The sequence below is a fragment of the Clavelina lepadiformis genome, chromosome 3 (assembly GCF_947623445.1).
Source record: "Clavelina lepadiformis chromosome 3, kaClaLepa1.1, whole genome shotgun sequence".
Taxonomy (NCBI): Eukaryota; Metazoa; Chordata; class Ascidiacea; order Aplousobranchia; family Clavelinidae; genus Clavelina; species Clavelina lepadiformis.
This window is the reverse complement of record NC_135242.1, coordinates 5,698,069-5,722,003: the sequence shown is the minus strand read 5'-3', so window position 1 is coordinate 5,722,003 and position 23,935 is coordinate 5,698,069. Positions and strand designations below refer to the sequence as shown.

The 23,935-nt window shown below is 37.2% G+C and overlaps 1 protein-coding gene across 2 annotated transcripts in view; it reads right to left on the bottom strand.

The window, feature by feature from the left end:
* LOC143450507 (uncharacterized) overlaps positions 1 to 22,555 on the bottom strand; it is a 38,073-nt gene extending 15,518 nt beyond the window's left edge. For both annotated transcript variants that reach the window (XM_076951077.1, XM_076951076.1), the window contains exons 1-47: positions 22,395 to 22,555; positions 22,107 to 22,259; positions 21,704 to 21,844; positions 21,275 to 21,432; positions 21,033 to 21,171; positions 20,815 to 20,947; positions 18,750 to 18,835; positions 18,479 to 18,676; positions 16,796 to 17,734; positions 14,390 to 14,632; positions 13,978 to 14,211; positions 13,631 to 13,849; positions 13,437 to 13,551; positions 13,154 to 13,261; positions 12,844 to 13,063; positions 11,853 to 12,026; positions 11,562 to 11,760; positions 11,212 to 11,463; positions 10,860 to 11,096; positions 10,648 to 10,767; positions 10,139 to 10,350; positions 9,950 to 10,037; positions 9,552 to 9,716; positions 9,268 to 9,411; positions 8,862 to 9,140; positions 8,569 to 8,745; positions 8,315 to 8,499; positions 7,856 to 8,015; positions 7,107 to 7,326; positions 6,860 to 7,012; positions 6,598 to 6,723; positions 6,370 to 6,523; positions 6,015 to 6,150; positions 5,683 to 5,919; positions 5,391 to 5,485; positions 4,756 to 4,936; positions 4,222 to 4,402; positions 3,917 to 4,035; positions 3,607 to 3,720; positions 3,347 to 3,511; positions 2,977 to 3,255; positions 2,188 to 2,442; positions 1,943 to 2,073; positions 1,174 to 1,297; positions 810 to 1,073; positions 473 to 603; positions 167 to 296 (exon numbers count right to left, since the gene is read on the bottom strand). In XM_076951077.1, the coding sequence (XP_076807192.1) occupies positions 167 to 296; positions 473 to 603; positions 810 to 1,073; positions 1,174 to 1,297; positions 1,943 to 2,073; positions 2,188 to 2,442; positions 2,977 to 3,255; positions 3,347 to 3,511; positions 3,607 to 3,720; positions 3,917 to 4,035; positions 4,222 to 4,402; positions 4,756 to 4,936; positions 5,391 to 5,485; positions 5,683 to 5,919; positions 6,015 to 6,150; positions 6,370 to 6,523; positions 6,598 to 6,723; positions 6,860 to 7,012; positions 7,107 to 7,326; positions 7,856 to 8,015; positions 8,315 to 8,499; positions 8,569 to 8,745; positions 8,862 to 9,140; positions 9,268 to 9,411; positions 9,552 to 9,716; positions 9,950 to 10,037; positions 10,139 to 10,350; positions 10,648 to 10,767; positions 10,860 to 11,096; positions 11,212 to 11,463; positions 11,562 to 11,760; positions 11,853 to 12,026; positions 12,844 to 13,063; positions 13,154 to 13,261; positions 13,437 to 13,551; positions 13,631 to 13,849; positions 13,978 to 14,211; positions 14,390 to 14,632; positions 16,796 to 17,734; positions 18,479 to 18,676; positions 18,750 to 18,835; positions 20,815 to 20,947; positions 21,033 to 21,171; positions 21,275 to 21,432; positions 21,704 to 21,844; positions 22,107 to 22,259; positions 22,395 to 22,527 (8,806 nt within the window). In that variant the 5' untranslated portion in view covers positions 22,528 to 22,555. The remainder of the gene's footprint in view (positions 1 to 166; positions 297 to 472; positions 604 to 809; positions 1,074 to 1,173; positions 1,298 to 1,942; positions 2,074 to 2,187; positions 2,443 to 2,976; positions 3,256 to 3,346; positions 3,512 to 3,606; positions 3,721 to 3,916; positions 4,036 to 4,221; positions 4,403 to 4,755; positions 4,937 to 5,390; positions 5,486 to 5,682; positions 5,920 to 6,014; positions 6,151 to 6,369; positions 6,524 to 6,597; positions 6,724 to 6,859; positions 7,013 to 7,106; positions 7,327 to 7,855; positions 8,016 to 8,314; positions 8,500 to 8,568; positions 8,746 to 8,861; positions 9,141 to 9,267; positions 9,412 to 9,551; positions 9,717 to 9,949; positions 10,038 to 10,138; positions 10,351 to 10,647; positions 10,768 to 10,859; positions 11,097 to 11,211; positions 11,464 to 11,561; positions 11,761 to 11,852; positions 12,027 to 12,843; positions 13,064 to 13,153; positions 13,262 to 13,436; positions 13,552 to 13,630; positions 13,850 to 13,977; positions 14,212 to 14,389; positions 14,633 to 16,795; positions 17,735 to 18,478; positions 18,677 to 18,749; positions 18,836 to 20,814; positions 20,948 to 21,032; positions 21,172 to 21,274; positions 21,433 to 21,703; positions 21,845 to 22,106; positions 22,260 to 22,394) is intronic.
* Positions 22,556 to 23,935: the final 1,380 nt, after the last annotated feature.

Here is a 23,935-nt window from a genome sequence, read left to right as displayed (position 1 = left end):
AAAAAAGACATTTAACTAATACTTACCGCCAAACATGACGTGGTATATTCACGAGAGCTAGACTTTAAACATGAATTATGCATTGAAAAACGTAATTCCACAATTGTGTTATTATAGACGATTGTCTATATATATATATAGGATGCAGAAAAATTGTCAGTATTACCGGTAATTTGGGACACTCCAATACTGGGATCGGATGATCCTCCGGGGTAAGTAACCTCGAACGAGAAGATGTAGACGGTTCCAGACAACAAATTTTGAAAGGTGACACTTGTGATGGACACGTTCAATTCCTATAAGAGTAAGAGGCAAAAGGTATAAATTAAATTTTTAGACCGTGAAAGTAGGTTTGTACTGTAAGAAAACTAGGAAATTAAAGCACACAACAACAAGACTTCAACCAAGAAATTTCTTTTTAAATTATTTTGCTGATATATTTTTGTTAATGAAGTAGATTTCAAAAACGAACTTCAACCAGAGTTCCGTTTTCTAGTACAGCCGTAACATTGTATGAAGTTGCTGTGGATATTGCGGTAAAGCTGAGGGCGACAGTAGTTTGTGTAACTTCTGTAACCATCGGTGGGCTTGGTACAGGTATAACTGCAATTTAATATTAAGAACATAAATAAGTAAGTTAAACACAAAAATAGAAAAATGATGCAGATAGTACTGTAGTTTGCGGTATAGGTGTAGATGATACACATGTAGCACAGTAATAGAATTCTGAAACTATCGGTTCACAAATCTGAAACTACCAGCACTGAATGCACACAATGGTACAGTGGGATTTCTGAAGGAGAACTCACATCCAGTCACGACTATTTCGCCACAAGTGCTTCCGGCGCTATTTACTGAACACACTTGGAGATAATAGTTCGTTCCATCTTCCAAGTCGGTCAAAGTTAGATTGGTTGCCGTTGTACTTCCAACACCACCAACACCGATCACTTCAGCGCGATTATCGTCAAACAGTGTAGCATAGTAACTGTCAGCGCCTTTTCTAACCGACCAGCTTACAGTGAGGTTGTCGGGTGTTGGTGGTTGCGCGGTCAGCATAGGAGCACTTGGACCTGTGAGTTGCCAAAAGTTGAAAGAAAGTTTGAAACCACTTATGACTTTCATTTTTGAGTAGGTGTTTGCACCGACTGAATTTCAAAGAATAAAACTTACGAGTTATTTGTGAAATGTTAAACAACTCTATCATTGTTATCATGGTTCCCACTATTTCTCGTGCTTCTACTAGAATATTGTACACTGTCCCTGATTCAAGACCAGTTACATTTGCAGAGCTCACCTAAAATACAAAAAATATTAAAGTACAATTACAAACGTGACCAATTCGCTTTAAAAACAGAAAAAAGTTAATCTGAACAAATTATAGTTGTATTTCCACGTATAAAATTAAGTTTTTAATTTTATAATATGTTTCATTCATAGTTTTTGTTGTAACGCCAACAAGAGACCAACAAGTTATTATTCTTCTCCATGAGGTGAATTTGTTTGTTTTCTCTTCAATCTGATGATTTGTCAAACAAACTTGCTGAAAAGATGTTTTTACGTTTTCCCGCGATGGACGCGATTTTATCGACTCCTATTTAATTCTCGGCTCTGGACGAAACCGGTTCCAATAATTGTGCGATTTACTGTAGCTCAATTCACATCGAACGTGTTTTAACACCTGGCAAGTTATTTTGTCAGTATACCGATATACATTGCACTAGCAAAAGACTCATGCCTTGTATTGTGATGTTATAATCGACTAACGCTATATAGAGCAATAGAAATGTAACTTGATACAAGAAAGTAAATCATTATAAAAAAAATTACAGTTCGTTATTAAGTGTTTACATTTTTTAAATTAATTTTAAAAATATGATTTTTTATTATGAGACAAAAAGTCTTTACCGTAAACAACAATAGATTTGAGTTTTGCACTTACCGCCACTTCATTGTTGGCAAACAAATCGACAACGTCGACAAAAACCGAGTAATCATAAAATGTTGTACCTGGGTATTCGTCCCAGGAAATAAGAAAACTTGTTTCAAAGGTTTCATTGAAATTCCAAATCACTGAAATAACAGGAATACAACCAATTAATAAAAAGTTGAAGGTTACCCAAGTGTTTGAAAAGAACCAACTTTAATTCAACTATTACTCAGACGATTAATTTGTACAAAGCTTACTTGTGCTAACGTTGCTTGAAAAATCGCTGCGAGTAGGTGTTTCAAAAGCAACAGAAACCAGATATACGTTGTTGAGCGGTGACACTCCAGAGATGGGAACAGTGGAAATACTGGATTCGTAGTCGGTGTAATTATCACCGAGATACACACGAACTACATATCCTGTTACTGTTGCATCAACCACGTTGTCGAAAGTAACCGTAAATGCTGTACCTGTGACTCCTCGTATTCTCACACCATTTACTGTAGAAGTGTCTGCGCAAAACGAACATTGTAATTAGTGAGTTTAACTTTAAACTTTTATCTGCAGATAACGAGTCCAAGAATGCAAATGCGAATGGTTAAAGACTAAAAATTCGATTAAGCACCAATAGCAACCAGTTATAGTGACTTCAAGAAATACAAAAGGGGCAAAGTTTTATGTTTCATAAACTTTCAGTATCTATTTCGGCATCACTGGTCGTAGCTTAAGCTTCGCAATTCGAAATCTTTTCATGAATTTTTAACAATATATAAGATTCTGTAGTTATAGCTTAAAACAATCCATGTTACTTCCTGTTTCACACGGATGGTTTCAAGCGCGAGAGGGTAAAGGAAATATGATAAACGCAGAAAAGATTTTTTAAGACGTAAACATCTGCAACGTTCATTCGCGGTTGAATTGACAAAATCAGTTTGATTTAGCGTGTATAACATATGCATTTTAAACATCTATTAATGCGCATTAAATATGGACATACAGTAGTTGCAAAACCTGGCCAATATCATAACAAACCAAATCTCATTTACTTGACGTTGTGACATTCATGGAATCCGATATTTTTCTGCTATCGCCCAAATGGTCTTGAGTCGTAATTGAAACCGTAATCATATATTCGGTGCCGGTTGTCAAGCCGTCCAATGTCCTGGTGATGTTCGGCTCATTAACATCAGATGCTGTGAACTCATCCATGGTTGTTGCTGGGTTAGTTATGATTGTGTACATTGTAACGCGATTCATGACGTTCACGAAAGTCACTTGTGCGGATGTGCCACTGGCACTCAATGATAAAATGCTCACGACGTGCACTGCAATTGATAACAATTTAAAGTTATCAACGTAGTTTAAACACGTAGTTCCACAAACAGTTCAAAGCCATTTTTAACAAACAAAGCTTACGTGTGGTGAATGTCACGCTGTCGGTGTAAGGAGAGTAAGCAACAGCTATTCCCACTTCGACCAAGGCCCTGACCCGAGCTGAGCAGATTGTGTTCGAAGAAAGTTGGGTAACCACGAGCTCTGTCTTATTGGTGGACATGATGTCGGTGCTTCCGTCACATGACACTGCAATGAAAGTGAGTGTGTTAAAAATTATAAGAATCACGATCACATCTTGACAAGTTGTCAGTATTGTTTGCTAACTTTCCAGCGTGTTGTACCTTCGACTTGGTATTGAGTGACGCCCATCAAGGACCCCGAAGAAAAATTAAACGTGACGTTTTCGGATCCAAATGCAGTGATCATAATTGGGCCGGGTTGAGATAGTGAAGACACTGAAAAACGAGAAATTCTGTTTTTTCATTCTTCAGACCAAATACTTTATAAATCTCATAAACATCTTTGAGTGAGTTTCTTAAATAACAGATTTTGTAAAAGGACTCTGAAATCGTCCAATATTCTAAGCAACATTTTGACGAAAAGTGAAAAAACGAGTATTATCGAAATTTCGAAAGCATTTTTATCACTCACTTGTCATTGGATCTGAAAATCTCATTGATCCACTGAAGACATCAGACACGTTCGTGCTGGCAACTGAAGCATTATTGCTGTCAACTACAGCCTCAGTGCTGGCGCGCACACTCCCGTTTCTGCAAAAAAGTGATAGATGTCAAACAACATGTAATATAACTCATACAACACAATTTAAAAGTGCTGCAATGACACGTGGTACAATAGAAATATTGTAAATCAAAATCTAAAAATTCTGACCTCCGTTCCTAAACTTATCTTTATTAAGCTTTTTACATAAGTTTTTATGCTAAAATGTTGCCCACCTGAAAGCCAAAAATGCAACGGTCACAAGATTGAACGATAGTGGGCCACGATTGAACTCATCTATAAGTGCTTGGGCGGTGCTGTTTATAAGCATTTGAGATCGTAGCGAGTTGATATCCAGCAGTTCGGCACTGAAGTTCACCCCTAATAGTAGTAGGCTGAGCTGCAGCTTTATTTGTTCTGTGTAGAAAAAAAGAATTCTTGTGAAGATGTTGTGTAAATTATTTAAGTTTTACAACGTACATCAGGTCTGTCTAAACACTTTTACAACAATGTTTCTGTTGAAGTTGCATTTAGAAATTCAACAATATTTGAAGGGAAACACTTATCACAAACATCTATTTTAACCAAAAGAGCGGCCGACGGAGACAGCCTTTGTTGAGTAAAAAATACACATTTTCAAACAGTGTTATGAAAGCATCTCAAACTATGATTTGGCCCGTTATACCCAGGATGGATACTATTGATCGGTGCGATTGACTTTCGACGAGAGAATTGCTGACTGAATATAGAACAACATCGATTACTCTAACCTGTCGAAACGGTTACAGGGTTGCTGAAGATTGGATCGACAATTTCTTCATCGAAGTTTGTCTCCAAGGTTACTCCAGCTGAAATACTGTAGTTCGTGTTCGGACTTAAACCACATATCTCGACTGAAGGTAAGGATGTGTAGACGCTTCTTCGCATCACACCAAAGGATTCCAATCTGACCTATATGGATGTATATAAAGCAAAATCAGATTATTGAATTTAAAAACTGTATGAAGTTTGGGCAATTGTAATGTGCAATAGACTACTGTACAAAAAAACAATTAATGAAAATGAAATTTTTCAAGTGAAAAAAAAGACAAGTTAGCGGTTTTAAAAGTATAGTTAAATATATATTTGAAATAAATAAAAGAAAATTAGCCTTTTAGATAGTAAAGTTTGGGTTGTTTCAGAATTTGATTAGCAATTAACAGCGTGATTTGATGATGACATTTTTTCGTAAATTATAAATCAAAAATTACAGTTATATTTAACCATATATTTGCTGAAAAGTAATCTGCGAAATGTTACTTTGTTAGAATTTGGTATTTAGTTTGTCTTTTCCGTCAATATAACAAGCTTTGAAACGCAAACGATATCCTAGCTAGATGATACGCAAATAGTCTGAAGTGCTAACCGTGTAGTTAGAATACGAGAAAGAATTGTCCACTAGAATGACAATGCATGTTGTTGCAGTCGATATTGCACTGACTGGTCCAAGCACCGGTTTCACTAAAAACAACAAGCAACTAATTATACATCAACCAAGGCTCAGATGGGATATTGTAAAAGATATACATATTTTTAGTACGTCACATATTCCGAAATGATAAACAATATTTTTAGCATAAAGGTATACAGCCCCATATATACTTTTTCCTTTATATAAGACAGCGCTTTTTACGTAATTATTATTACGTTATACTTACGTCGACATACGGATCCATTCCCGTAGTAAGACGAATTGCAAACGCAAGAGAAGCTTCCAGGTGTGTTTATGCAGTCAGCACCAGTGACGCACAAATTGCCGGCGGCGCACTCGTTCACATCTTCACATTCTGTACCGTTACCTGAGAATCCTTCAACACAAACGCATCGAAAGCTTCCTTCTGTGTCCGTGCATGTTGCGTTGGCATGGCAGTTGTCCATGTTGTCTTGGCATTCGTCTGTAATCACGAAGTCAGTCAGTTTATAGTAATCGCGACAAACATTTGTCGAAGAAAGCAAAATAAAGTAGTTACGTTTTGTAAATTAAACTTACTGATGTTGTCGCAGGTTCCTGAACCAGGGCTAAAACCATGGTTGCAAGTGCAGTTGAATCCTCCGAAAGTATTGTCGCAAGCAGCATTCGAATCGCACGTGGTGTTAACTTGACATTCATCTACATCAACACAGTCCTGTGGATTAAGTACAACAAACTGTAATATTAAGTACAGGAAACGGAGAAAAACCGATTTGCCATAAATTCAAATCAAGTTTATTTCGACTGCTCATCTTTGTTTTATAAAAACAAATCGTTTTTACAATGAGTGCAGCGCCTTTTGATTCATATTTAGCAAGTGTCTTCTTTAACTTAAAATAGAAGTAATTGTGTGAAAATAATGTTTATTTCTTACTCTTCCATTCCCACTAAATCCAGCTTGACATGAGCAGTTGTAACCTCCATCGATGTTAATACAAAATGAAACTGTCGTGTTGCAATCGTTTAAAGATGAATTTGAACATTCGTTTATGTCTTCACAAGTGCCGCTGGTATTTTGAAAGCCAAATCTGAAGCAGAAGTTCAACGAATGTGTTATATTTAGAACTAATACTTAGAAAGCAAGATGCACAACGCTACTTACGCGCATTCACAACGAAAGGCGCCATCCATGTTGACACAACTCTGTCCGGAAAGGCAGTTGTGTGTTCTATCTGCACACTCGTCAATATCAACGCATGGAGATTGCATGGCAGAGTCATTCATTTGTCTGTACAGAGATTTAAGTTAGTATTCGAGGGACAATTGGTTTATTAACAATCCGGTAAATAGTTCGGCAAATTTTTCACTTTGGTGACTTTGTATTTCTTTTTTGCTATGTAACGACATATCAGATCATAACTCACCGTCTGTAGCCCGCTCTACACATGCATTGAAAAGTCCCCAACTGATCAAAGCATGTCGTGGTGATGTTGTCGCAACCGTCCGTGCCTAAGTCACATTCATCGATGTTGTTGCAAACAGACCCAACCTTAACATACCCGGAATCGCAATCACAGCTGTGGATAAACATTGATTCTTCGCGTAGAATTAGATTCTTCTGAATTTACTTTTTGAAGTCAAATGATATTATCAGCACGCAAACGAGCAAACCTGACGTTTCCTATGTTGTTATTGCAAGTAGAGCTGGGTATACTCTGGCATGGCATAGTCTCCGTGCATTCGTTGATGTCGTCACACAGTGACGAGTTTGCTGAATTAACCCGGTATCCATCCAAGCATGAACAGTTGAAGCCATTAAAAATAGGATTGCAAATCTGACTGCATGGATTTGACTGACAGAAGTTGATTGCTGTGCAGTTTCTTCCATCGCCTGTGTGTTTCAACAAACAGCTTAAAAATAAGTTAGAATGGTATCTGAATTGTACGTGTACATTTCTATACTATAATTAGAAGATTATAATCAGACAAAGGCCGTCGTTCCTCATTACACAAAGCAATTCTGAAAAAAACGGTAAAAAACAGTCAGCCCACGTTAATCCGGACCAATTTGTTTCGTCACAAAATGTGGTTTTAGCCAGATATCCATATAATTGGAATTCGTCGTTGTCAGAATTTTGTAGGTGATAGCCTTGATGCGCACTAACGCGTTTTACGTTCCACACTTCGATTGGTCGGATTTTTTTTCTATTGATTTAGCATAGTTGTTCCGAAACTTCTTAGTCAGACTCGGACAACGGAGTGTCCTCATTAAAAGAGTAAAATGCAGGGGAATAAATTCTTTCCTTGCTGGTTTGTGTCAGAGAGGTTCCACTTGTCTGGGTTCAGTTTACCGTGGTCTGACTGTACTAACTCACGAAAACGACATTCTTAAACAAGATTTGTCCGAAATGGTGACCTACCAGTTGTACCATTAGGACAAGGGCCGCACATTTCTCCGACCTGGGGGGCTGGATTGTCAGTGCAGGTAACGTTGGTGTAACAAGCTGAAAGCTCGCAACCATTTCTGTCTTCGGAACAATCGTCCCCACTGTACGCTTCGGTGCAGTTGCATTGTGTGATCTAAAGAAGGACAATAACAATAAGACTTTACCTTTTTTCATAAAATTGTCATTTGAATGTCCTGAAAGTTCAGGTCTCAAATTTTTCGCTAAATGGGAAAAAGATGTCTGGAAACAGTTAATTGCATGAACGTATGTTGCGTCGGGCAAATATGCTCATATACTGAAAAATTCATTTTGGTGTATCTTCGACATTATAGGCATAGATATTACCAACCCGAACGAAGAAACTCATGGTCATGTACTGTAAATTTCCACTATATATATTTCATGCTAGACTCTGCCTCTAATGAGCTGTACCTGGTAAGTGTCGGAGCCAGATAAAATCGTGTCATACAAGCAAGTGCCATTGTTTTGACACGGACAAAGTTTTATGGGAATCGCAATCACAGTTTCACCAATGGGATCGGCAGCTTGTACGACGAGCGAAATATTTTCCCGAGATAGATCTACGGTAGTTGGTGTCCATGTGGCCATGCCGCTCGCTACGAAAGACATTACAGTTGCAATTGATATTCAGTCAATGAAACATTGGATCAGTTTAAAAAACTCACTTGAATCAACCAACACATTAGGCAGCTCATTTTCGTCCGCTAATCCATACGTTATGTCATCTCCATCTATGTCCGTTGCTTCTATCCTGAACATGCTAGTTACATTAATTTGTGCTTGAAGAAATCCATTTACAAAATTTCCCATTTCAGGAATTGTTGCATTCGGTGGAGTATTAGCTGTAAAGATAAAAGGAATGTAAACTAGGTTGTAATCAACTTCAACATCTTAGACATAGACTATTACAATTACTACGCCTCATAAAGGTTTTACCACAATTTGAAACTGATTTTACCATTTATTGCACTAGTTTCTACCGACGACGCTGCATCTTCTAATGTGGTTTGGCCGATTTCTGTCCTATTTGTGGTCAATGTATCGTACAAGCATTGAGTGGACAGAGTCTCACTCATCGTGCAGTTAGCTCTTATTTCCTCGAATAAACTTGAGGTTCTTTGTTCCGCAACGAGGACTTCCAAGAAGGGCGGGTTAGGCGAGTTCACTGGATTGTGAATTGGAAACGTGTCGTTGCCACCAGTGTAATTGAACAAGCTTTCTTTTTCCGATATTTTCCCTATAACAAGGAAATGTAATGAAAAAACTACAATACACAAAGGTCATGTAATAAACTCTTTTCATAGGTGTTGTGCAATATATCGAAGTGTCACTATATCTTTTTATTAGTAATGATCAAAACTTACAAGTTTGCCCGAATTCGTAAAGCTTCATCTCAGAGAGCGTTCCATTCAATATATCCAAGTCAGTGGTGACTTTAAGCTCGTTGTAGTCCAAAGTGGTTCCGTTTCTCAACTCAAAGTCGTCTTCTTTTACGCCGCTCCAAAAACCTTATTTACACAACATTCACATTAATGATCATTCTTATTGAAAGCTTTCGTATTTTAAATTTGTTGATGCACTTTCTATACTGAAGTTATCTATAAAATATCCACTTCACCGATTAGACTCGGTAACAAACATAACTAACCAAGTAAACCCTTGGATACGTTCTGCAATTTGCTTGGATCTCCAGTGAACTGTATAGTAAGGAGAAAAGACGTTGCACTCACAGTCACAGACTGTTCGCTAGGGAACGTTGCTTCATAGCTGCCGTTATTCAAGGACAAGGCCACAGATTCCACGAGGTAATCAGCTGATATATTCGTATGCAGTGTATTAACATTAAAATCTACTAATCTCTAATCGGATATAATAATGTTAAATGCTATTATAACTTACGAATCAGAATTGAAATGTGATAAACACGTTTTCCAAACAATTGATTGCTCACAGCATGACTATAGCAGGTTGGATTTCGAACATAATTCATAGAACATAGCTGTTTATTCATGTGTAACAATATTTTTGACTTTATTGAATACTCACATGAGTCAATATCGGTTTGTATTTGACCATTCACTTTTACAATCACACCATTTCCGTTTGGATTATCGTAATCGAGGTCAAACTGAACCTACATGTTAATTGAAAAAACAACCTCAAAAACCGATGATAAATCTTACTAATTGAACCGTCGTAAATGTTAACGTTTGCCGTTTTTCTTCTTAAACTTACAACCCCCGACTCGTTGTTGGTGTGATCTCGTACGGCGAAGGCAACAAAACCAGTAGCGTCTGATAAGGTTCCATCTTCCTTTGCAACTTTTTTTGTTCGAGCTTGCACAGTTATGACGCTTGGCGCATATACCATGATGTATTCGCCAAGTCCGTTGAAAGTGTAAGAAACACTGTCCAAGGTAGTAATGTGGGGATCACCCCAAAGAAAGCCTGTAAAATATAGGACATTGATAAACTAAAATAGACATAAGCATGATGCCATAAATGACAATCTAGTTTACAGCAGCAAATTGAAATTTTCATCATTTTGGGTTGCAATAAGAGAACTTAAGTAAAATGTATGGGAACTTTAACTGCTGCCTTAGTATTTGAAACGAGCAATTTGGTATAAAGCTGCTGAGATATAAGCTTGTCACGTTATGTTATTTACGTTAATGTTTATTTACAAAAATATGGAACGCAATTACCATGCAGTAATTTAAAAACAAAATAAGAGCTTATACTGACTGGGAAAGCACGCAAAGTATCGATTACTAGTCGCAGCAGGTCTTCGTAACCGATAAAGTCGACAGTAGCCCGATGAACGACTTGTAATACAGCATTGTCGTCTTGGAATCAAATCACCATCTGGAAGAGATTCAAGGCGAGAATTAATCATTAAACAATTTAATGTAATTGGCCACTAAAGATACATTCAGTTTATCTTTTATCCTCCATACTTAAAGCGTTTTGAAACTCAGTCGCAAAATTGCTTCTTTTATCAAAGCGGTTTCCAGAACTATCTATTCGTGGTATCTGAAACCGTTCTGTGCGACTTTGACGCGGTCCCCTGGTAAGGGGCCCGACCAAACCTTCAAACCCCCAAAATCTTGACGTGATAAACCGGCCCCGCCGCAGAGAATAACAGCACCTTGGTCCGGTACCGTTGCGACGCTGATAACATTGGTTGGACGGTTCTAGTCAAACAATAAAAGTAGTAAAAATGTAGTCTATCAACGAATATTTTTCGCTCACTTTTAACATCCTTATACCATCATTTCTATAGTTGAGATATTCTGAAACCAAACTCACGTCTATCAAATCTCCACTCATCTATCTCAGAAGACGATTTTATGCCTGCTGACAAAAGGGCATTTTCAATACTTGGCGCAAAGCGAGGATCAACGACTGCCTGGAAAGTGCTACGGGGACAATTATCATATCTTATCGGTGTGTAGCCACTTCGTACATCGTTAAGATACCACCGCAAGCAGTCACACCTTGCATTTTGCACATCACTGCCACCACTAGTAAGCTTGTAAAAGTATTGTCCTTTAGTACCACCTGCAGACACAAATATTTCAATGCATTACTTGTAATATAAATATTATGGTCTCATATGATGTTGTATTTACGTAAATATGAGCTTAAGTTAAGAGTACCTCCAGTTTGGCTTCTCTGATCTGGTCTGTAATTTCGTTGCGTTTCAACGTAGCTCATGTCTGCACCGTTCGTATAACCAATCAAAGCTTCGTCAACGTCTCGGAGTCCAGTTTGCCAAAGCATGGCCTCTTCTTTGTACAAGTACATGACGTAAGTGTCACATCCATCTGTGGTGAGAACGGCCTGAAAGGTGCTCGGCTGAAAATAGAACAGGTGGCCTACTTAAGACGTATGCAAAACACATTTGTATGCAGCTTATATTATGGCTGTTTATGTCATTGTAAACATACATAGTTACGGAACAAGGTCGAATCGGGATACATTGTCACGTTCATCCATGTTGCTTTGTAGACAAAAATTGGATTAAAGTCGGTGATGTTGTATCTGGATTCAATCCGTTCTTTCACTTGAGCAATTATTGCGTCATCTCTGTTACTTTGACCGCCGCTAATGACGTCGTAGTGCTATGGAATTGGTACAGATTAAGCAAAGTTATCTCATTGTGCCAGTACTTAAAAATATAAAAATATGATGTAGTTCAGTCTAAAAACAGTTTAGTATAAAAATGTCATAAGACGTAGTAGCGCTTAGGAAATGGCCAGCTGTCGCAGCTTTTTAAGCATACACACCCTGACCTCGCCAAAAGACAAGCATTGGCTATCGCAAGCTTAATGGCTATGTTATAAGCACCGGACCCTATATTTCAATTAACCTCACTGATTTATCTCATTTAGTTTGGTAAAACAAGTTTTACTTGTCCACTTTACACTCTACTGTTTTGTAAATTTCTTTTCCCTTTCGACTATGTACAGGTTCGTGACAGACTTGACTCGGGCTCAAGTGTTATGCACAGAAGTTCATAGATAGTTTTGTAGATGAATTGGCCTTAAGTTACGGAATGCAAAGTTATTATTCCAATTTCATCCAATAACCATCTATATCAGCGGTTCCAAAACTGGGGTCCGCGGACCAACTGAGGTCCGTAAAACAGTTTCAGAGTGTCCGCAATGAGAATTAGTCTTTAAAAGTGGAAAAAGTGGCAAAGACGAAAAGGCTTAAAACGTGCTCAAGACAAATAAGGTTAATTTTTGCTGGTAAAAACTGGCACGGCCACTAAATCTATAGCACGAGCAATAGTGCTACAATGGTAAAACTTAAGTTGAACAAAATTTCGTTGTCCGCGAAGTTGAATAAAAAGAGTATTAACAAACTTTTAATGCATGTTTCGCTCATAACTTATCTAACTAAGTAAGCGAGTATATGTTGTTGCTTTTTAAATACCTGGTAGTAGACTCGGCCTGCGTTGTTTACACTTGGTTGGAAATCGTCCCAAAATGGAGCCAATAACGCAACCCTACTTGATAGTCGGCCAAAACCATCGGTTGGTGGACGATATAGTGATCGTGTATAGTAAAAAGCGGAGCCCAAGGCAATGATACCGTTAGATGTAAGCCGAATACTTGTAAAATCTTCCGCGCCGAATGGGATTGCATAATCTAGGCTGTACAACAAGAGATCGAGTTTAACCGCAATTTGCGTTCTTGAAATACCAGCTTTGATAAATGCATTAACAGAAAATGTTTATACTGACGTCAAAGCATCCGACTGTTCGTCATCACCAATAACCAGCTGAGTATCGCCTTCGTCTTCACCGAAAGAAAACAGAATAATTTTTAAGCATCCGCCCCTTTCGTTAGACCTTGAACAAGTTTTAAAGATTAATTTCCTGCCTTGGTTCGATAAATTTACAACTGGTTTTGTTGGTGATAAAGGTAGATAAAATTGATGACAAAATGAACGCATAATGATTAATGCAACGAGCATCCTTTGTAAATTATAGTAGTTTAATAAAATCACGTTACGGCATATCCCACCTAAAGCCCTCGTTGCAAGTGCACGAAAAACCACTGACAAAATTGCTGCAGTTTGCATTCTCATCACACGAATTAGCTTGCAAGCATTCGTCAACATCCATAGTGCACGTGGATCCTGGTTAACATTAGACATGGCAAGTACAGTTAAAGAGAAATTGGACTTTTAACTAAACTTGTTCAAAATATAAACAAACCTGTGTATGTTGATGGGCACACACAGTCAAGCGGAAGACTAGATGATGAATTAAAATGACAAATGCCATTATTTTCACATGGATTTGACGAACAAGGTGATTGAAAGCTGGCGCATAGGCCACCATGATAATTCGGAGGACAAGCACATGTCACTGTGAGTCCATCTGTACTGCAATTGGCGCCATTTTGACAGGGAGTATCGATGCATAAGTCGTTCACTATCACAAAGAATGAGAGAAATCACTGGCATTGAAAAGATATTTTGCAATATATCAAACGCATAACTTTAGAACAAACCATGAATTATTTCGGAACACTCATAATTTTTGCATCTTTCAAAACTTACATTCACAGTTTATAGGATTTTTTCTGTATCCTGGTAAGCACACACAACCATCAGAGTTCGTACACTCTGCGTTAGGCCCACAGTCGGAATTACTGCAAACTGAACTCTCAATACAATTCTGATCGCTGCCGTCAGCCAAGACGAACCCGTCGAAGCACTTGCAGAAATATTCTCCTGGGTTGGAATTATTTACAAAGCAATTTCCATTCATGCACAGTTTGAGGCATTGTCCCACTAAAAGTAAGATGCAAACGTAAAGAAAAGAGAACAGAGTAAAAACGTTAACGTATGAAACTAAGGGCTGTTATATTTAGTTTAAGAGCAATTGTTACTGAAGGCCTCAATCTGAACGAAATAAAAATTTAACTTTTTTTAAGCGGTTTCGTAGCTTTCAGTAAAACAATAAGATTACCTGTCGTCAAGGTGGTATTCACAGTTTGTGGGCAATCATTTGGCGCAACAGTTATCATATACTGGCCCATAGAAGACAGGTCGGTTAACAAGACTGTCGTATCGACAATGTAGGATAACATCATAGCCTGTGAATTTGGAGTGCCGTAACTGATGTTAAAAGATGTTTGGGCTGCATAGTTGATTGTAAAACTAATGACATCAACGCCGACGAGCACGTTAGTCAGGTTTAGATTTGGACAGTCTGTAAACATAAACACATCAATTAATAACGAAAGAAAACACTAAACAACGCTGCTTACCATTTTTTAGCCATGAGCTAAAGTATAAACCTCAGTGGCACCCAACTTTCAACAGCTCAAATGCGTTCAAGTTTTGAAGTTATTGTTTTTTTTTAATTTCACGTTTGCACGAAAACACTAAAAAGCTTTGTTAATTAAGGTGTACAACTAATAGCGTGCTTCTCCCAAGAAAATTAGAAACGCCACTTAAACATATGATACTAAAGTTAGGTTAGGTTTAGCCTAGTTTATGTTGTTGTAACATTTGAATCATATAAAAAAACAACTGTGAAAAATATAGCTTCGAACATACGATTGTTCCCGGCGAAATAGTGGCAGCCTCATGTTTAACATTGCTGCGTAATTTGGATCTCAACAATAACTTTTTTATGTCTGAGTGTTGGTTTATTAACCACAACATTTGTAAGCTGCATTGCGGTGCTGATATCTTGGTCTATGTTGTATGCCTACTGTATGTATTCTATATGAAATACAAGGTCAAAAATAGATTAATTTTCAGATTGGCACAAAATAATGCTGCCAACCCTATTTTTTGATACCCTTTTTTGTTTGAGACGACATTTAACACAGTCATTGACTAATTTACCAACGCTGTGCTTCGAGCTGAAAAATTGAGTGTAGACTTAACTTTTACGCATGAAATGTGATTTATGGAGAGATAATTCGCCGAAATATTCGGCTACTCAGTTTTGAGTCACAACCCATGCAGGCATTTTGGAGCATCTGGCACGGACCAGTGCTGGTACATTCGTTGCAATCTTTTGCATTGAAAATCCAAACAATGCGGAGTTCGGGTCAGTGTTTACTGGCCTGTTACAAGTGTTGCGTATAAAGCGATATAAAACTATCTTTGGAACCTGTTTGTCAACACTTTCAAAATATTTCGTACACGTCTCGTGATGGCTGTTAATCGTGCGTTGTTCAATTGGTTAGGGCAAAGTTTTCCTATTCGTATAGATTCCGTGACGGACTCAGTTTCTATCAAACACGGAATAAGTTGTTATCAAACTTCAATGTAAAGTACAGGCTTTTAAAAAAATTTGCGCAATAACTATTAGTTTATACAATTGATATATCTGTGCGAAAAGTCACATCACAAGTCATAGCAACAGTTGCCGAGCACAGTTGTATAACTCGTACCAGAAAAAAACATGAACATAATTGAAAGCAAAATTCTATTTCCCAGCAAAGTTATTCTCGTATAGAACACATTGTTAACGGTAAGAGATCTTGGCAGGCACGAGCGTAGTATTTTACTTCCCAGTCTAAAATTAGAAGTTTTCATAGGATGTTGAAAGATGCTTTACAAGGAAACAGAAAGTTCACTGTTACCAACGAAATTGCGATAGCCCGTCGTTCGGTGAATTGTCACCAATGCAAAGAGGACAAAACGGACTTTTAGAGACTTGCGGTGCCTCTGCATTACAAAATAAACTTAGTAAAAGGCAAAGAAAGTTGACTCCATAGGTGCATGATGATTTTTTCCTATAATGTTTGATGTAAACTTATATGACAATATTGCGAAGTTAAAGAATCTTGTTGTCCAGGCAGCCTTGACAAAAGCAATATGTAGTTTTAGTACAATTAAACATTTGCTTCTTAGAGATAGCACGTAAATAGCTAATATGTTCTAGGAAGCTAATCAAGGCTGCTATGGTTAATGTTCTTAGAAATCTAAATAACTTCTTAAATTTGTTGGCTTTGTGTTATACATGTTAATTTAAAAGCTTTACTTCATTTTGCACATTCTACACATTTTTGTATGCAGCAGCAGTAGAAAAAAGTAAAAAATCTATTAGTTGCAATGTATGTCTCGTTCAAAAAAAAGGTAAAAAGTAATGAAAAAAAATTAACTGTGTTTTTGCAATTACATTAAAATGAGCATTTTGCACGAAAAAGCAATAAAACTTGCAATTTATTTTTGCAACGCATTTAACAGATAATGTGCATCCCATTTTACTCGTATTTGACATATAACAAAACAAAAATTGTAATCATCGGTATTGTATGATAGAGGAACGCCTAAACAATAAAAATAAAGCAAACTCTTCTACACTTAACTATATTTGGTTCAAATAAATAAGCAGAAAAATATGTTGGCTCACCACGGAGTGTAGTTGAAGTCGTTGTAGAACTTGTAATCTCTACTGCAGTAATTCTTTGGGTTGTCATCTCTGTTTTAGCACTTGCTTCTGTTCTAGTCTCCTGAGCTGTACTTGCTTCGGTTGTTGCTTCCGTTGCTGCTTCCGTTGCTGAACTTGCTTCAATTGTTGCTTCCGTTGCTGTATTTGCTTCGGTTGTTGCTTCCGTTGCAGTACTTGTTTCGGTTGCTGCTTCTGTTGCTGTACTTGTTTGAGTTGATGCTTCCGTAGCTGAACTTGCTTCGGTGGCAGCTTCCGTTGCTGTACTTTTTTGCGTTGCTGCTTCCGTTGCTGTACTTGTTTGAGTTGTTGCTTCCGTTGTTGAACTTTTTTGAGTTGCTGCTTCCGTTGCTGAACTTGAATGAGTTGCTACTTCCGTTGCTGTACTTGTTAGAGTTGCTGCTTCCGTTGCTGCACTTGTTTGAGTTGCTGTACTTGTTTGAGTTGCTGTACCTGTTGGAGTTGTTGCTTCCGTTGTTGAACTTTTTTGAGTTGCTGCTTCCGTTGCTGCACTTGTTTGAGTTGCTGCTTCCGTTGCTGTACTTGTTTGAGTTGCTGTACTTGTTTGAGTTGTTGCTTCCGTTGTTGAACTTTTTTGAGTTGCTGCTTCCGTAGCTGAACTTGCTTCGGTGGCAGCTTCCGTTGCTGCTTCCGTTGCTGTACTTGGTTGAGTTGTTGCTTCGGTTGCTGCTTCTGTTTCTGTACTTGTTTGAGTTGCTGCTTCTATTGCTGAACTTGCTTCCGTTGCTGCTTCCGTTACAGTACTTTTTTGGGTTGCTGCTTCTGTTGCTGTACTTGTTTGAGTTGCTGCTTCGGTTGCTGTACTTGGTTCGGTTGCTACTTCCGTTGTTGAACTTGGTTCGTTAGTAGTTTCAGTCATCCTTGTTACTGTTGTGTCTGACACTGACAACGCATAAAAATAACTTTTAGCTTTCTGACACTGATTATTGTGTGACAACGTAATAAAGATTCTACTTTTAAGGCAGGGTTCTCAAATTTAATTAGAAGTAAACTTTGCTTTGTAGATTTTCGCCGTTATACTTGCCATTTTTTTTTTATATATTTTGTCTGCTAAATCACTGTAACATATAAAAATATAAGAAACACCATGAATGGAGATTTACTAAACACAGACAATGCGTGTCTACATTCTGTATATTAGGTGGTAACATTCCCATTTCATAAACAGGAAAAATCTCCTGACATACCCATAAACTGGTTCTGCTACAATTAACTTCTAGAAGTTTCTGATGTTTGTAAAATATTTTTGAATCAAACGTAAATCTTGCCGGCTCCTAATAGGTAAAAGGGGTGATTTTGACGTAAACGTTTGCCGTTAGAACGTATATTTATGGAATATGTACCTTGAAAGCTTGCTTTTGTTACTTCCAGAATTTTTTGATTGATTTAGTATTAAATTGCCGTATGGTAATTAACTAGTCATTTAACTCGTGTTCTTGGATATTATCACTTACCCTGTGTGAAGAATTTTGAAACTTACTATATGGTATGATAGCAGAGTGCCTAGCGCCTAATTGAAAGTTTTAAAGCTAAATTTACTAACATATAACGACAGAGCTAAGTTAGCTACATATACTTGACTCGAGTAAAAAATAATTTTATAAGCAGAGAAAAAATTTGGCAAACCATCGACTGTAGTTGAAATCAATGTAGCAGTTGTGGTCTTTGCTGGAGTGATTATTTCGGTAACTTCGGTTGCATTTGCTGCGGTTGTTGGCAACGTCATGTTGGTGGGTGATGTAATGTTTGCAGTTGATGTCGTCATTTCTTCGGTGTATGTTGTCGTTGGCGTGCTTGACGCTGAAGTTTCTTGCACCGGATAACCTGTCAGAATGAAATGACTAAGATAGCTGTTTGTGAAAATTTGAAAAACTATGTTAAAGTTAAGGCATTTTACCTTCGCATTCATATTTTATGTTAAGCTGCGTGATGTCTTCAGCTGAAAAACCATCTCGTTGAAATTCTACAGCTTCATTGGTGCGTCTGTGTGTTATTCAACGAACAACATGTAACGAAAATGCTTTGCCGTAAAATAATATCTTTGTTTTTATTTTATTCTGTTTTTTGTTGTGCGTTTATGCATTAAATAATCACCAGGTTGAACTTAAATTTTAGAAACTTACACATTGTTCCATTTTTGAGCGGATTCTTTGTTAACCAAACATTATTCACGCTTGATTCTGATGGTTTGTTTTTCACAGCAGTGTAGTGAACCGCTGTTTATTATTATGACATTTCTTCCGTTCGTGAGTTTAAATTCTTTTCAAACGTAGTTGCAATTAACGTTTTCGTCCTCTCATCTTCACGTTTTTCACTTCTTTATTATTCGGAGTGATTATTTCACCGAAAATAGGTCAAGTAGCCCATAGTCAAAAGTTAAGTTAGGAGAATGGGCATGGAAAAAGTCGATTTAAGCTACTTAAGGTTTTATTGGAGTTAGATTTAGATTGGAAGGTTAATTTTGGTTAGGTTTAGGTTACTATGTTGTAACATTCAAGTTAGGTTAACAAGAAAAATAGCTTTAAACGTACGATTTTTTTCCGTGCAATAATAATAGCCTTAGCTTATGCGGTTTTCAGTTCGGGCTGTCATTTTCTTTTGAATACACGGACAGTCTAGACCACAAGCTCCTTAACTGCGGTTGGAGAGATATTTTTGTCAATGAAAAATACTGAAATACATAAAGGTTTTCATTCCTGTCCGTTTTCACATTTTAGTGTTTAAATCTCTATATCGCGACTATCACCGTTGCAATATTTAGTGTCATGAAATCTTCAGACAACATTGTTGACAACCTTGACAACATTCAATTGCTATAAAACGATGTCAATAATGAAGAACGTACTGGGCTAGACAGCAAGTACAATGGGTTGCTTGGTTATCAGGCGTTGTGAAAAAAACTACTGTACTTTGAAAGCCCATCGCACATTGCAGTTTTTGAGAAGAAGTTGTTTACATTTTAATCGAGCTGTAAAGGTAAATTTAACTTTTTAATACTTTCCAAAATTGGAAGAATACAACTTACAAAACTTATTATGACGTTATAGGTACTTCGGGCCCCTACGCAACGCAAACTTTGTCTAATAGACCGCTTGACCAATCTTAGCAAAACATACTATAGGTCTGTTATATAACGTTCTCCGAGTTGTTGTGTATCGCGTTTCAAACCTAACCCCATGAATTGCCTGCCCTTATTTATGGCTTGTTTAAAATCTTTCAAAAGCACTTATGTTAAACCTACTGTAGAATAAAAACTTAATAACAGAAGATAGAGAAAAGGTAACCCAATGCTTACAAGAAGACCTAAAGAGCATGTTGCCTTATTGCATATTTGCTCGTGAATGATAAAAAGAAAACCACCAAAAAACAATGAATCCGAATCATTGCAGTTGCCAGAGCGAGAGCACGACCTATTCGGACCCTCAAATCAGTCATAGAAATAAATAAAATTAAATAAAATACTCTTTAAGAAGACACAGCTTGTTACTGGCTTTCCCTGGTCAGATTATTATACGTATGTCATAAATGTGAAAAAGATAACAGCTTATACATTGAAAATGGAAACGGACGTTAATAAGTGTTGTGAGACTGTTATGAGAAATCAACGCTTTTAGCCTGTTTCAGTTGTGATGATTTGATTCTCGGCTTTTAGACTTGGCATGAGTGAGTCGTGAATCACTTTTAGCTTCCATACTCTGTTTTGCAAACCTTGTGTTAACGAACCTCCTGTGCTTTTGGTACGTTTTTAGTATTTATCTACAAACAACATTGGTTCCAGCTCTGTTATGCAAATTCAGCGAATAGGAACGTTGTCTGCATGAGCTCTTCTCAAGGAGATAAAATTTCTATTTACTGCCCTTCGGTATTACACGGTTGGATACAGGGACCTGGTAAAATTCTATTTACTGACGACAGATAATAAGTGCTACAGTTTCGATTGAAATTATCGCGCAATGTACTACCTGTCTATAATTGTCGGTTTATCGTCAGCAATCGAAAAAAAAAATCCTCCGTAATGCATAACAGAACCGTAATCATACGGAGAATTGAGGGAATCCCAAAAGATTGTTTGCTTTTCGAAATTTCTCGCTCGGCCTGTTAAATAAAATTGCATATTTGTGAATTGTTGATATTTCGCTGAAGCATCGGTCATGAATACGATTTAGTGTCCAATATTTACCTTCTAAAACATTCTCCAATTGGATAATCACGTAGTCGTCTCTATCACCACGTGAATGCTCGTGCCAGAATCCGAGTGCGTGCATCAGTTCATGTATAATTGTCCCGAGGAAGACGTCGCAACCAGGGCCAAGTGTGACCTGCATAAAAGAACGTGAAATTGATATTGTTGTTTAATTCGTTATGGGGTAGTTACAATTTTGTGACAAGCGCCATAAGTCAGTTGATGGCGGACGCACTTACGTTTTGTTCATTGCCAATGTGGCCGATAAATGAGGAACAGCCGCCAGTGCCGACAAATCTGATATAATCTGTTTCCTGCGTTCTTGGGACAAATCTAATGCAAGTGTTTTTGTCGTACTCAGTTATAGCTGTGCGTATATTGGCCTGTTTCGAGAAACCTGCAATGCACAGAACAATGCTGTAGTTTTGGAAAAGTTAATATTACTGAAAAAGACACATTACTGATAGTTAGGATGCTTACGTTCTGAATATGTTTCAGGAGACCTTAATCCAGTGAAAAAGCATAATATATCCTAATTACGTTATTATGTGTTTAACTAACCATTGTACAAAGACTCGCTAATTGCGCTACGTGCTGAAGTATGGTTTGATTATATAACGATTTAATCACAAAGTTTTCATCTTTCCATGCATAATATCGGTACTTACTAACTGTCTCGTCGAATATGTAACCAATTCTAACTTCGTTCCCTTGTTTTGGCCATTCGTTAATACCTCGGGGGAGCGAACCTCGTGTACTCACTTTACAGTTTGGATGAAAAGTTGAAATGTACTGGTCGTAGTTAGCTTCTGAAACATGCAATATACGACGACATTAAATAATCTTTTGTAGAGACACTTTGTTAAAAAACTTTGATTTTAAGTGCGGTTGTAATAAAGACATTTCGATGAAGAAATACGAACCAACCGCAAAGCTATTTTCGGGCCAAAATGGTAAAGATAACCAGAGCAGGATTTGAACGCTTACTTGTTATTTTCATTACAGCTTAGCATTAGTTTTGCAACTAGAGACGATAACGGATTGTACAGCGAACTTGATGAAACACCTTACCGTTGATTTCAATATCGCCATGTATGATACCTTCCTTCTTGCATCGATTACAAATATCACAGCCCTGAGCATCTTTTTCGTGCCCAAACAAACATCTCTCGGCACATCCTGGCAGAGGTGGGCATTGAACAACACACGCAGTTTTAGTTTGCTCTGCGAGAAAATAGCTGCAGCTGCATTAAAAGTGTATAATTTTTGATTGGTGATGGTATGATGCTACGTATAAAACTTCTCACCAGCACGCGTATAACAAGTTCGTATTATTGAAAAGTTCTTGCTATTGCTTACCCGTTATCTGAACTAGGAAGCAAATGACTGCCAAAAACTTCAGCATTTCGGTATTGATTGACTTAGTTTTCCACTGTTTTTGTTGTGTGCTATTAAGGTATATGCTAGGATGTAATACCTGTTCTTGTTTCATACGTTAACTAAAGACAAACCTGTTTTATGAAAACTTTCACTGTAAGGATTGCAAAAGTTATTTTTTTTTAAATATTGTTTAGGCCCAGAACATTTTGCCACCAGTGGTGTAAATTTAATAAACTTTTTCTAATTGAAAAATGAGTTGCACTCAAATTACCAACAGAATTGTCATTACTCGCTATTCCTGTGTTAAATGATTTGCATGAGGCCTTAATTAAGCGCCGATATATAAGAACGTTGGTCTACGTTTGGGTTATCAACCGGTTGGTCTTCAAGGTTTTTAAACTTTTCTAAACGGAAACGGCTAAAAAACTTGGCACAGATTTTTAGTTTTTTACATTGGTGAAACTAACTTATATGCATTTTATGAAGAAAGATGCTTTTAAAAAAAGTTCGTAACATATTAAGCATTGTCCAGAATTACCCAAAATTAGCCTTAGTTTGGAACTGTTCGAATATATGTTAAAGTGATAAAGTCTTTGGCACCTACACTATAATTTCAAAAACGTTTATTACCAGTACAATATGCATGTTATATACAAATTGATAAACTCTTGATAACTATATAACTGTCGGTGGTATACCCGAGAATAATGTTTTTCCTATAGTAACATGATATTCGTTTTAGAGCAAGCGCTAAAGTGTTAGATCGCTAATAAAACCGCATAATAAATATCAACGAAAAAACGTAACGATATAAACAAGCAAAAACAGTTATGCAACACCAGTAGGTTCACTTACGGCCAATTAAAATTAACGTACTTTTACTTTCACTTTTGTAAGGCAGGTTGGCAAATGCACCATCACCAACAAGGCGTGCTTAAAGAACAGGTGTTCGCACGCCTCGAGTTATTCCTGTGATTGTCTCCTATCAGCGACTATAGTTAGCCAAATGCGTCAGAATTCTCTTTCTTCAACGTGCACGTAAATTGCCTAAGCGTTCATCATTCACGAACCCTTAATTATAATATTTTGCCTACCTGGTTTATAACACCGTTTTCATAATTTGCATGCACGCTCAGCTATCGTGTAAAAAATTATTAAACTATATTTACGCATTCCCAAATTATCAACACGATTGAAATCTACCAGCGTGTAAAGGTGAGCCAATAATGACCTGTTTGGCCAACACAGCTAAACTTTTGCACGATAATTCAATGTGCATACAATTTGTGAACGCTTATGTAATTTTTTTACCGAAATATGGCGCTATGTAAATTATTATTATTATTATTATTATAAGGCTTCATTGAAATCTTACTGACAGTTTATAACCATAACGCAATAGCAATCGTCGTTCTTGTACGTTACACTTTGTTTTCATTTCAACTGATTTCTCGTTAATGAAATTTTCACATAAGGCTAAATAGAGTTTTGCTAACAAAAGTGCTGAATATATACTGTAG